A 13,950-nucleotide genomic window follows, 5' to 3' on the forward strand; every position below is an offset into this window, starting at 1 on the left:
CATGTTATTTACAGGATTTAAATGCTACTGAAAATTCTAGATATAATTCTGCAACACACTGTCTTTGCGTAGAAAACATAGATCAACAAACCCTTGCACAGTGATATATTTAGGCACCGTCATTGTTCACACAAGTGACCAATACTAAGACCAATGATAAGTTTCCTATTCTCCCTTGCTATTGATTAACACAAGTCATATAATTACTTACAGTCTTCAATTTCACCACATCCCCATTAGAAACAGTTTGACTCCTCACGCTTTTATTGAACTGACTTTGATACATACACATTCATGCACAACAATGCAGAAAGCTTGGCTCAGTCTCCATAGTTACCAAGATGGCTGTTCAATCTCCATGGTTACTAAGATGACTGTTTGGTTGCCTTGGTTACCAAGTTGGCTGTATAATTTCCATGATTACCAAGGTGGCTGTTAAGTTGCCATGGTAAGTTGAGTATGCTGTTTGTACCAAGACTAAGTCATTGTGAATATGTTTCATACCACTTGGTGCTATTGGTGACTCTGATTAATCTACTTGATATAATTTTTCCGATGAACACAGTATACAAGCTAACAAGCAACAAAGACTTTGCCTGAAAACAAGCTCCAAACTTTTACAACAAAACCACCATATACATTGAAAAGGTCACATTGTTATCTCCTCTATGTACAAAATTCCACCATGTTTCAGCAAATATAAGACTTTTCATTTTGGCACAGGACCTGCTTTACTGAGATCCACACAGTAGGAACCACACACCCACTGCACAGGAATTCCCATACAACATGTAGAGAGACATATTCAAAATCTATCAATACGACCAAAGTATCAGTCTTACATTGTACATGCAAGGTTCTGAGTTCCACGGGTCCTCGAGCCATACAAAATGTATAGTACAGTGCCAAGTAGAATTACAATGGCACGTCAATTGTTTGGTAGAAGTTTAGTGGATCATTAATGTTGATATGATATGCTTGGTCTATCATCTGTCTTACCAGAGAAAGCTGTCTGGTCATGATTTACAATTCTTACTGTACTGTTGTGGTTTCCTCAATATCAGCTACACTACTGTTGATCCCACCTGTTCCAAGGCTGGTGGGTTGGACTCTAAGTACACTTCCTTCCCCTTTTCATTCCCATCAGTGCCCCCTTCCTCAAAGTCATACGGGGAGTCAGGCCCTTCCAACTCGTAGTATTTTGGCTCTTTTAGGTTGTCCATACTGTAGTCTTCGCTGTTGTCGTTTTCCGTGTTTGGCACTGGTTCAGGAGGGTGGTATGTCTGGTTTAACTGGTCGCGAGTCGACGCCTGCTCAGCCGGCCTGTAAGGGTTGGAGGTCAGTGAACCAGATGTGCGATCTTGGCTTGCCTGTCGGACCATGCCGTTTGTATTAGGCCCTGCATCAGAGTTCTGGTTGATGAGTGGCTGGTATATACCTGGAGCTGACTTGTTGTTTTGGTTGTTGCGATGGCTGCTGTCCTTGGTGCTGGACAGAGTGCCCAGGGTGGACCCGTCCAGGAATGCCACCAGCTGCTTCCCACTGTGGATGTTTGGAACGGAGCTGGACCCGACGTGTGGTGCCTTGGACTGCTCCACACATAACGGACGACTGGTGGACTTCTTGAGGTAAGGATGACCACCCCGTGCTGGCGTGGGAGTGTCTGCCGTCACGTCTGGCAGAGGCTTAGCATCGGAGAACATACCTCCGCTCTCAGGCTTGGTGCTGAAGGAGACAGACTTAGCTGGGCCCTCTGATGGAGTTGGCGTGGCTGCTGCTTGGGGTGAGTGGATGTCTTGGAAGTCAGGAAAAGTGTTGGATCTCCTGTTGCTGGAAGTCTCAGATTCAGTCGCACCGAGGCTCAGTGACTGCTCAGGCCTGTGGTCTTTGCTACTGTAGGGCTTGATGGCGACCACCTCTGGCTGATACTCTGATGGCTGATACTCTGATGGGTGCTTCAGTGGGGTGTGGTACTGCGAGCCGTCAGAGTCCAGGTCCATCTCTGGGATGGCTTCGTACACACGCTCGGGACACTTTGGCTCGGAGGGCTGCTCCGGTAGAGGGCGCTGCTCTGGCTGCTGCCCGAGCGGCCGCACCTCCTGGACCCGCGTGGTCTGGGTGCTGGCGTCCGGCTGGTAGTCATTGGGACGGCTGCTCCTGTTCGGCTTATCCACAGCAGTCTCTACTGGCTTCTTCTTGGTTTTCTTCTTACACCAGAACAGGTAGATCAGTACAATCAGGGTGACAAGAAGCATTCCTGCGAGGAAGGCTGCGGCGTTTGTGCCGATCAGAATGGCCATGGAGACACGGTTTCCCAGGATCCCGAAGCCCTGTGTGGCGCCCTCTGCGGTCGAGGTTGTCCCCCTCATTGTGCCAGAAGACGTTGATGCTGTGTTGCTAATGGTAGAAGAGTGAGGGTTTGTGGACACAGTGACGGTGAGGTTGAATGATCTGGTGGCATTCCCACCGCCATTTCCTGCCCAGCAAACGTATTGGCCAGCATCTTTCCTTGACACATTGAATATCTCCAGAGTTCCTTCTTTTGAGGGGAAGCGTCTTCCGTCCCCGGTCTGTTTGATTGGCTTTCCTCCTGGACCCAACCATTCCACATCTGGGATGGGGAACCCAGACACGTCACAGTTGAAGAAGGCTGGATCTCCCTCACTTAGGTAGAGGTCTTTGGAAGAGCTCACTATTCTTGGGGGGATGCAGGACAAATTCTTGATAGGAACTTCAGCAAGGGACAGCTCTGTCCGCTTGAAATTTGCTGGGGTGGAGCACTTCATGTACAGGACAGTGGAGAAGAAGAAGTTCTTGAACTGAGCCCACTGTAAGATAACAAACACACTGTCAGGTTCAATGGATTTTGCACAATCATTTTCATTTTAGAGGTGATGGAAAATCATACTGATGTAGAGATTCAGTGTCATAATTACCAGGTTTGAAGTAAACATGCAACGGTGAGAGACTCTGTAACATGTCATGCTACATGTACTATGGATTCTTACCCGGATTAGCCAGTGTAGTCGGCAGTCACATGACCAAGGATTGTTGTACAGGTCCAGCAGCTCCAGGCTCCGTAGGGGCATGAAGAGGTTCCTGGGTAATGTCTTCAGCTGGTTGTTCTCTAGGGACAGGTGCTGTAGTGATGATAACCCTGGAACACAAGTTAGGGATATTGTAGGGAGCTTGTAGTGGGGCAACTCTGGCTGTATCTCTTTATGCAGTCAAACAAATAAGATAAGTCATAATGGCAGTCTGTAGTAACATTCTGTCAACATTAGCCATGAAAGACTCCTTTGTCATATTCATGTTGTCAAGATTGTGGGGAAGCAATTTAGAGCTTGTATTCAGTGTCAGTGGTGTCTGAAGAAAGGGTTGCATTAAATGTAAAACAACCCAACACGCTTATCCAGAAGAGTTGATGGGTGACCCAGTGTGCTTGGCTGAAAATGGAAGTCATAGCTAAGCTTGACTACACTGCAAGCTTTTTTAAAAAGAAAAAGATTTATGCATGGCTTCAAGCATTGTGCATTGAGTTTGGCCTGCTTATTTACCTTTTTTAAAATGCTGTCAATGAATCAAAATCTCTGAAAAGCCAAGGTAAGGTTGCACCAACAGCAATCCTAAACTCAGACCATATTCTTTTATAACATTTGTAAAAAAAAAAAACAAGGCAAGAACAACTTCTGACTGAGGTCACAAGCGTGACAGAAGTTATAAAAGACTTGGCAGGATGACAAGGATTGATACTATCTCCCCTGCACTGTTGCTGATCTGCCGGACCCCCCGTACAGCAAAGTGTTGCCCAAGTAAAATAGATGGCAGTGACTCAGGGTCGACTTAAAGCCCAAATAATTTGTAGGAAAGGAAATTGGAAGACTTTTATCTGGCAGTAGATCAAAGCGAAATCGTCCCTCTGCCTCCATCAGAAGTGAAAGTAGGGGTTCCGCACTTAAGCTAAATGTACGACATGCCTCCCGGACTAAGTGAAAGCAAATTGGGTTCCAAAACGATCAATAGGGGGAAGTTGTTACTACCTGCACCGTGGAAAATCAACATGCCGGGCAAATTTGTGATCCCTATTCCTGTGGAATTAGCATTATTGACCAGACAGGTGACCCGACGATCAAAGGTCTGTACTTCTGAAGTCTGCTTCCCGTCGGGTCTTGTGGAATTAAAAAGATGATAAATGAAGTTTGAACGAGTACAGAATCCGAAACCGTAAATCAATAAGTTGTGGGCTTTTGATGTAGGCAGTCGCATGTGAAGATAAGAAGACTGCTGCATTTCAGGAGCTGTATAAAAGTGCCGAGTGTTGAAACATGTTGTTTGTGGGGCCAGGAGGGGTTTTAGGGATTTTTAGGCCATATTGGCTTGATCATCTTTCGTTGTTCCAAAAAAAGTTTACAACCATCTGTATATCATACAAAGAAGCTGGGGAAATCAGCAAATATTTGCTAGAAATTGAACACGAAAGGTAATAAAATGGAATCCGATACTAATGAGTGAAGTTTTCAAAAGTCAAAGGAAATGTGAAACTGAAAGGACAAAAATACACAAACACACAGTCACACACACTCAACATTCTGACATACAGAAGCAATGGTCTCATGGAAGTGCATCGCTATGTTATGAAAATGAATAATTGATAAGAGGCTATTGCACTAAGGTGTGTTAGTTAGGAGCTGCTAATGCTGGGAAAACATGGTTAAGGCTTCCAGATCAATGCAAATGCAGGATGTACTTAGCATGTACAGTCACTAACAGAAGCCAGTAGAGGAGTCAAAGAAGGTCGAAGGCAGGAAAAATCAACCAAATATTGAGGAAGGAGCCTTGCTCCAACGAGAGGTATTATTTTCAGTTCTGTATGTTTTGTGTTCACAGCAGAATTGGGGATCTTTTCGATGGATTTGTATGAATTTTAATTCACGGACAGTTATTGAGTTTAAGGAAATATGGTGATTTTAGGCCCCCCAGCAGTATATTAAGGTATTGTAGTATTTTACCGGCTACAGCCCCTTCCTGAAAATAATACTATAGTCCATGACCAGTTGGTCAGTAGACTGCCAGAGAAGTGACCCTTATGGAATGGAAATAGCTAGGATTGATTAGGGGAAGAAGGGAGGCGGAGGATAACTAACATGTCTTATGGCTAGTTATGTGCTGTAGGACTCCGATTGTAAAGCACTCTGTAGAGCAAAATGTTCTTAGCACCAAACACCTGTAGTATGATTTTTCCAACACTGGTACTAGTACAGAACAGGTGTATTAGGGTCAGCTGTATCTCACCTGCGAAGGCGTTGGGTTCTATAGAGCTGAGGTTGATGTTGCTGAGACGCAGGTGTGTCAGGTCGGTCATGGTGCTGAAGGCTTCAGGCGGCAGGGTGGTGATGTTGTTCCAGGACAGGTCCAACACGTGCATGGTCCCCAGGTGGCGCAGGATGGGCACACGCGCCAGCGAGCAGTTACTGCGGATTCATACAAACTGGGTTAGACTATGTTCAAAACTAGACTCGATTTCCTCAGGCAGGTGAGGTTAGCCTGTTGACGACTGTAACAATAATGTGTATAAACATCACTCAACCAAAACAGGGGCCAATACAGACTACCGGGCACCTTTGACCCATTTGCTGCAGCTGACATCACCCTTCCATTCAGGTCATGTGACATGGGCTTCAAGTCCTTTCAAATTGAGAAGGATAAGAGGAGTGATCGAAAGCTTGTCAGTAAGCGCTTTACTTTGTGTGCGGAAACATATTCAAATGAAAGTTCATCTGTGATGGCAATTGACATTTTGTATGCCATTTCCATATAAAATTAAGCTCTTACCATGGAGCTATGGACTTACTTGTTTAAGGCCTACTTCTAGAAGTAGATTGGAAGGCCCCCATTTTTGGCTATATCCAATCCCAATATTGGGAAACTGTAGACCCAAGATGAAACTTTGTAAATGTATAGAGAGAATATTTTTGCACTGACACATACATGCATGTATAATACATACGTACAAAATCAAAAGCTTCAAACAATGTTGGAATAGGTTGTACCTGATGTTAAGGTTGGTTAGGTTTTCCAGAGGCAGCAGTGCACGTTTGGATAGGCGCCCAATGTTCGCCAGGTCCAGCTCAAGGATGGTCGGTGCGGCCCTCAGGGAGCTCAGGTCTGACATGTTGAGGGGGTTTCCAGCGAGGCGTAAAATCTCTATCGTCTTCGCTAGTCCGATAGCCTGTCCTGGAACCACCGTGATGAGGTTATTTTTTAGCGTCAATTCGCGGAGAGAGTCCAGGTTACGGAACGCCTTGGAGGAGACATATCCGATTCGGTTACTGTCGAGGTACAAGCGGTCTAGTTTGCCCAGACCGCTAAAACCATCATCGTTCAGTGCCAGAATCTTGTTATTCTGTAGGTTGAGTTCACGTAGCTGCCCCAGGCTCTGGAGACATTCTGCTGGTACAATTTCAAGCTGGTTGCTGGAGAGGTCGAGTATTTCCAAACTGTCCAGACCCTTCATGGCGCTGCCAAAGATGAAGACTATCTCGTTCCTGTCAAGTTTTAAGACTCTCAGACTGGAGAGATCGCGGAAGGCCTGACCATTCAGGGCAATGATCGAGTTGTTGCTAAGCAACAGCCTCTCCAAGTTCCGTAGTCCTACAAGTGATTTTCGAGGGATGACGACGAGTTCATTGTCCGACAGGATCAGCTCCTGCAGGATGGGCAAGCCGGCGTACGCCTGTGGCGCGAGGTTGGAGATGTGGTTCCCTCGGAGGTTTAGACTCTCTAGTAGTGGCAGGTTGGTGAACTGGTCCTTCAGGATGGAGGAGAGGTTGTATCTGAACAGATACAAGGACTCCGTGCTGATGGGGAAGCTCTTGGGCAGTGGCCGCATGTTCCCCTCGGTGCAGTACACGCCTCCCGAGATGCAGCGGCACCCCTCAGGGCAGGATGCACCTGCAGTCATCAGTAGGCTTACCAGGACTGCAGAGACCAGGGTCGTGCTGTATAAGGTGGCCATTTTCATCAACATCCACTTGTAGATGTCCCAGTTTCTTCAATCGTAGAACGTTCACTCTTTAGTTGTTACCTGTACCTGAAACATAAACCACAAGAATGTATCTGATGGCTTTAAGAACACTAACAGCAAAGCACATGAACTTCAAAGCTTCTTACATTTTGTATCAATGTCATTTGAGTATAAACTGTGACTTTTTCCCCCTGTGCATGTTTGGTAAGCTGATTTATATTACGTGAAACGGTAGAAATTGATTAAGCTCAATTTGTACATAAACAACAGTCTCCCTCAAGGCTTAATTTAGGCTATGATGGAACTATTGGTTGTGTCCTAAATGACTTCTTAAGTTTCAGCCTTTGCTTTACAACATGCCTTCTACTCAGGAGCAGAAGGTGACTTCTTCCTCCATGATATATGCATGTACCGATTAGTCACCAGTGTCGAGAGCTTCAAAGGTAAAGGCAGTTGACATTTAGGTTAGGCGACATCAGCTATCGCACAATGGGAGACTCCCAGTCCTCCCATCTAGTATGCAAGGAAAGTCACTTGTTTCGGGTTGTGAAGTGTACCTGTAATTTCCGGGGACTGATTGGGGCCCGCTATCTCGCCTCGGCAGCTGCATACGTACGCTACATTACCAAACCATCTCTCGCCACTAGTCGCTATATGGTGATGAACGCTCCTTGGTTGGCTAGGTTTAAATTGCAAATTGATGCTTCATAAATAATTGTGTCGGACCCTGGCCTGTTTTCTTGCGGCTAATGAATCTAGGATTACAGCTGGTTGGATAGGAATCACTGCGGGTGCAATCAAAGCCCCCGCCTGTAACAGTTGTCTGGTCCCATCCATCCAACACTAATCCTGATTGAAACTTCTTTTTGCTTCAGGTCAGACATCAAAATGGCATTTATAGTACAGTAAACAGAAGTACCTCACAATGTGATTCTCAGAGTCGTACTACAAAAAGTCTGGTTACTGTTGATTCCTTAGGTCATTCTCACGGCAATTTGAGGCTAATACTATTATAAATGGATTAACTTTTGTTGTGGTTTTATTTTGCGATAGTACTAGAAGAGGTAAAAGGAGATTTCTGCGGGTTTTGAAGTTTGTGGTTGGAACGGTTCTGTAGTACAGTAGAATTACAAAGCACATTGTTCTAGCAATGTTATGATTTTGCACAAAGAGGTAACTGAAAAAAAACTGAGAAGAAAATCGCTACCTGCACATTTCGTAGTTTGCAGTAGGTCTAACAAAGAAATCTAATGTGACCCACAGACATGAACTTGAGTTTGATTCTTAGATACCTCTTGTAGAATTTCAAAATATGTAAAACAGTTTTGGTCTGCAGATGGCATTTCATCAATCTCACGTGTCAGCTCAACATCAATATTTTTCATGTATGTTCCAATAATAAACGAGGCAGAAAGCTGTAAAATGAATCTTTTAACAGCTAGGTAACATCCCTTTGAGTCATTACACAATTAAAATTTACATTTTAACAGGTGGCTCAGCGCCCATGGTATCATCTGGGATGTAAATGAGCCTGCTTGAGCCTGATGCCGGGTCATTATGCTTTAAATTTACCTTCTCACAGGCATTTGACCAAGTGTGGTCAACGAGGCAGAAACACACAGTCAGGCATGATATGCCAACTTGTCCTCTCATTATCGTTGGTGTTTCATATTGACATTGTTGTTTTGACTCCCTCCATTGGGATGTATTTTCTGTACATGTGACAGATGTTACCATACTGGTTAATGTACTATGGTGGTCTACAGGGTATAGACATTAGATCCCATCAGTATTACAGTATTTTTACCTCTATATGAAAAAGATAATTGTAATCAGGGGATGTGTTTGTTTGTGTGTCCTGGCGTATGTCTGCAGTGGGGCTTCCTGCCAAGATATAACACAGAAATAGCCTTAGGATGTTTGCAGAATTGGATCTGCTCCAATGTTGTACTTGTAGACAGGCAGAAATTGGTGACTCTTATACCCACACATTTCTCCGTGTAAGGGATACACATTTAGAGATTGCTTGTTATGGCACTATATTGTAGCTGGTGGATTTAGGCTTGTTTTGTTTTGTTTGATTTCAATTTTCCTGAAACTATGTCTACATACATGTAGTAACAATATGCTCGAGTATTTCAAACAGATAGGTACCAAGATATACTGTACACCACAATGTAATTTAGCTATACCTGCTTATCTGTAGTACGGAGTAGAGTTACAAGGGATATGCCCCACCAAACAAATAAAACCTCATATCATCCTTGTCTGATAAATGACCCTATATATATTATATATCAGATAAATGGTAGCTATAATTATAGCAGCTATAATTAACAGGACTTTCAAAGCCTCCTGTGGTTATATGTATAACCCTTCAAAAATCAATGTTTGTCATGACTTCTTTATAACAAATGATACTCTAACCTGCTCCATCACTTTGTGACAATGATAAGCCATTTACTGCATATCTAACATATTGTTTGGATGAGTTGATATACTTAAGAGTACAGGTATGTAAATAGACAGACCACATCAATTCATCATACCTTTCAGCTCCCCCACTAATACATCACTGCCACACTACTAGTAAATCACATGCAAATATGCAGTACAAGTTCAGTTTTGCATTTACATGAATACTTTGCATTTTACTCTCATCAATCTTATGAGTACATGATATTTTTTGTGTATCGGTGTCACATAGCTTCCTGCATTACACAGACATATGAACAATGTAAGATAGTATTCCCAGTAACTAAATTGCCTCATGCTTCTTTATTACTGCACAAAAGCCAGCTATGTAGCTTCCCAGGGGCAGGCTTAAGTTGGCTTTCACCAAGGTCTTGTTTATTCCAGGGATATGTACGAGTGCCAGTAATGTAGTGCTCTGGCGCCCCGTGCATTGATCATTTTTGTCATGTCCCCCTAGCTACAGTGCTATTTAATGGGCTCTCCTGGGAGGGGTTGGAGTTTTTAAGTGTCTGCAAAAAGTCCCGTAGAGTTTGGTAGTATCGATCGTAGGAAATTTTGTGACAGTTGTGTAAGAGATGGCCTGCAAATATCAAAGTTAACAGCACCGTAGAGGCCTGGGAGTGTGTCACCCCTGCACACAGAGATCCAACTTTGTGTCTGTTATTCACTGTCGGGGAAAATAATTTGCTCTCTGGGGACATGAGTCCAAACGTTCGAGTGTGGCTGCGGGTGTTTCAGTTAGAAAATTGGGACTCGAAAATTGGCTGTTAGGGAGAGATTTGAATCTCTGACTGTTCATCCTTGGTTAGCTTCCACAACCCCAGAGGGTACTTAAGAACAGGGAATTAGCTGTCCGGAATTTATTGATTGCCTTTTCCAGTGACACACCTATAAAACCATCAAATTTCTGCTCATTTATAGGCAAGACACCTAAGATGTGCACTTCTCTCCCAGTATAATGACTTTACGATTGAAGAGCCACATTCATACTTTTATAGATTGCATCGTTGTAATATGACTGAGGCAGTGTAGATTTTCTGCATGTCTCAAAAGGTTAATATTCTTGTATGCTCCGAGTAAATCTTCCTATTTCATTACATTTTATTGTAACATAGTCTGCAAATAGTCAGACAGTTACATGTTCAAAGTAAAAGTTGGTAGTTGAACATTTACAATCATTAAAACCTATATGAGGGGGCCTATATGTATAATATTTGCGTAGTTTACACAGAGTAGTTTTCTTAGTGCATTTGATTTTTTTGTTTCCTCAAGATGGGGTCTTGAAATTGTTTCGGCCGACATTCACAGTTTTTTATTCCACCGCATTCCAACGAGCACCATAAAACTATTTGTCTCTGTTATGCCAGAATTCGTTACCTATACCTTTGTAGACTTTTTTTTCTTACTGGTCCCGATCAAAATTTCGTGCCACATGCCACATTGTATTGTAGGTCCCTCCCTAAAAGGTTTGTCACATCTTTTCGTTACCATGCACCCAATCAGAAAGATTTGTCTCCCATTCGGAGTGACTTACACCCAATTTGTAAAGATTTGCAGCCAGTTAGCTGAACCATTACATGACATGAGGTACATTGTATGCAGTATGGCTTTTCCTTTTCCACATTAATAACAATTTGATTGTTTCAACCCTTAACATCTTTAAGAGGCAGGGTGCAGCTGTTGGATAGTATCTATGGGCTTAACACACATTTGCATCTGTCATTTTAAATTCTCAAATCACTGCTCTTATATTTGCGTCTAAGAGCGTCTATATAATTCACGCTCTTCAAAGAACTCTTTGAAGAGAGTGTCAAGGACATCTAACCAGCAAATAAATGGTAAAGCTAGATCAAGTTCAATAGATACAATGTCCCACATTGTTAATACAACCATTGTAATGTAAGATCTGTTCCTTACATTACAAGCTAAGTGCCTCTGGAGGAATCAAGGCAAAGGACAAGTGGGTGGGTGATAAATCTATTAACTAAGAAGATTGTAACGTGCATGAGTTAGGAATAGTCAGAAGTTCTATCATTCTCCGGCTGTTACACTATCTTGCCAGTGATATGAAATTGTGGCATGTAGAATTGCATATTCCTATCCTCATATCACACATCTATCAACCATCTCTGCAGCAGTGAGAAGTGAGAACTAATGATGTCCCGTGGGCAGGCCGTGTCTCAGGCTCGTGGGGTGTGCTCAGCTATCTCCTGCTAGGCATGATATATCTGTATGCTGAAGCTGATTTTGTGGGCGCATCTTGTGGGAGATAAACCTAGTTGTGCCATCATAAACATGTATAAAGAAAGATTCTTGAACAGGGCTGTCTTGAGGGCCCATCCCTCTGCCCTGGGAAATGAATTTGCTTGTTGGGACAGGCAAAAATTTCACTCCATTAAAAAATCTGAATCTCATGTCATGAAAATGATTATCAATGTACATTGTGTTTTAAAATCTCAAAATGAAGGATTTAACAACAAAGTGTAATAAAATCGGCTACCAAACAGTGAGTGGGAAGGACAAGAATTAAAAGCTGGAGACAGATAGTATGGCTAAGCATTACAAAGGAATTTTTCCAAATCCCTATAGATATGTCAGACTTCTGGTATTCTTTCACATAATTAATGTCTAGATAGTACAGGATAAACTGATGTTATGTATTTTTGCATAACATAACAACAAATTACAAAATCTAAATTAAAAATCAAATAGCAATGTGGTGAAAGACTATCTTGTTATTACATTTTTGTTTGAATTTTTGTATGATTTTGATGTTGTAGATGGCTCTGGATTGCAAATTTGATTTGAATCAAGTTGCCCTGATTGCTGTTACCAGTAATTTCTGTTGGTAACGGCAAATGACTCATAATAGTCAGGTGCATGTAATTGCTATGAATTATTCTGGCAGCTTAGCTTTATCAGGTCTACCTGCTTTCATAGCAATTTCGATATCTCACCATCAATGTTCAAAACAGTGTGACACCATCTCAACCCAACATTAAGCAAGAAGTCATTCATGACAGTTTATGAAATAGGCAGAACTTTCATTATTCACATTGTCACTTTCGGGTCCCCAGGCCATTACTAAGTTGTTAAAATTTCATACAAAACTCCCTAATTTTGTTTTTAGCCATTTTGTGTCGGAGACCCTTTGGGAGATTGTCAAGTGTGCATAAAAGATAGGCTGTCTCTGGCTGGTTGGTGATGTAGCACCCTGGGTGCAAGGGTCAGTGTGTTCTATCATATCCACTAAGATGCACTGGAGATTAGGGGATAGGCCTCGGGAATTTTGTTCCTGAGATTCACAGCTTTTGATCAGTGTAGTCCATCTAGTAAATAAAGATAATGTTGCATAACTGCAAGTAAGCATATTATGGAATAAACAAAAAGTGTCAGTGTCGACTTAGGTAAAGTATGAAACAATCCTTAACAATTCCTACTCTAAGTCAAGGTTTTGCGTATTCTTAAGTCCCAAATATTGGTTAGCTGTCTGCAGCCAATATTGTGTGCATAGCTTCAGGGCATTGCCAAGTGTATACATGTAGGTGAACAGTGCAGATGCATCCCTTGGTAATCCCACCCCTGGGGAATGCTCTCATAATTCCCCTTTTTGCAACTTATGAAGCCCATTTTCACAGATACACATCAAAAGGGATTTTGGATTGCCTCAGATAAAGAAAGTTTGAGTTGTGAAAATGAGAAATTTTGACAACCGCATTAATATCAGCAACTTAACTGTCATAAGATGCAGTGTGCTTCTCTACCTGCAGGTGCAATATTGTAAATCCAGTTAATCTCTTTAGACGCTTATACAAAGGGCCCTAATGTCATTTTCTCGGCTGTCTCCCCCATTGCCTACAGTGTAAGGGTGACTGTCAAGTGTGCAGTAAGGGATGGGAGACACACGGGGCCATTACCACCTCCATAACCACTCATTCTTTCCTGTCAAGATATTCATTCCCCTTGGAATATGAAAAAGCTATAATGGCACTTGATTATCATAAACCAGAGAGACAATAGATGTCAGTATGTTGCAATTTTGTTTTAGTATTCTATCACTTCAGAATTGACTCCAATTATCCAATGATTTTCATGGGGTAGAATTACCAGTGGCTATTGATGTGAATGGTGACATTTTTGTGATGGTGGAAAGGTAAAATGGTGGCTCATGAGCACTTGGCTTTCAATTGTTACGTATCTATTCTATCCATCGATGAGATAAAAAGATAGGTTAGAATCAGGAATGTGTCAGCTGTAATCAAGTTATAGTGAACAGAAATATGCCTAGTCTAAATAATAGTTGGTACAAGAATTACAATTCCAGTATCTTTTGACATATCTAGTAGTACTGGGTGTCCTGTTGTGATTGTTTTGGGATAAATGCATGTTATACCTAATATCATTATAATAATGGCTAAGGAGATGACTACAAATGTTGCCCACATGACAAG

The 13,950-nt window shown here is 42.4% G+C and overlaps 2 protein-coding genes across 6 annotated transcripts in view; one reads left to right on the forward strand and one right to left on the reverse strand.

The window, feature by feature from the left end:
• The window catches only part of LOC118417145 (enhancer of mRNA-decapping protein 4-like), an 87,828-nt gene that overhangs the window by 9,282 nt on the left and 64,596 nt on the right, over window positions 1–13,950 (forward strand). The window lies entirely within an intron of this gene.
• LOC118417146 (leucine-rich repeat and immunoglobulin-like domain-containing nogo receptor-interacting protein 1) overlaps window positions 7–13,950 on the reverse strand; it is a 31,944-nt gene continuing 18,000 nt past the window's right edge. For all 3 annotated transcript variants that reach the window (XM_035822556.1, XM_035822555.1, XM_035822557.1), the window contains exons 2-5: window positions 6,051–7,090; window positions 5,293–5,471; window positions 3,009–3,157; window positions 7–2,828 (exon numbers count right to left, since the gene is read on the reverse strand). In XM_035822556.1, coding sequence (XP_035678449.1) covers window positions 1,065–2,828; window positions 3,009–3,157; window positions 5,293–5,471; window positions 6,051–7,027 — 3,069 coding nt within the window. In that variant the 5' untranslated portion in view covers window positions 7,028–7,090 and the 3' untranslated portion in view covers window positions 7–1,064. The remainder of the gene's footprint in view (window positions 2,829–3,008; window positions 3,158–5,292; window positions 5,472–6,050; window positions 7,091–13,950) is intronic.

Source organism: Branchiostoma floridae, chromosome 6 (genome assembly GCF_000003815.2).
Source record: "Branchiostoma floridae strain S238N-H82 chromosome 6, Bfl_VNyyK, whole genome shotgun sequence".
In the NCBI taxonomy this organism is placed as follows: Eukaryota; Metazoa; Chordata; class Leptocardii; order Amphioxiformes; family Branchiostomatidae; genus Branchiostoma; species Branchiostoma floridae.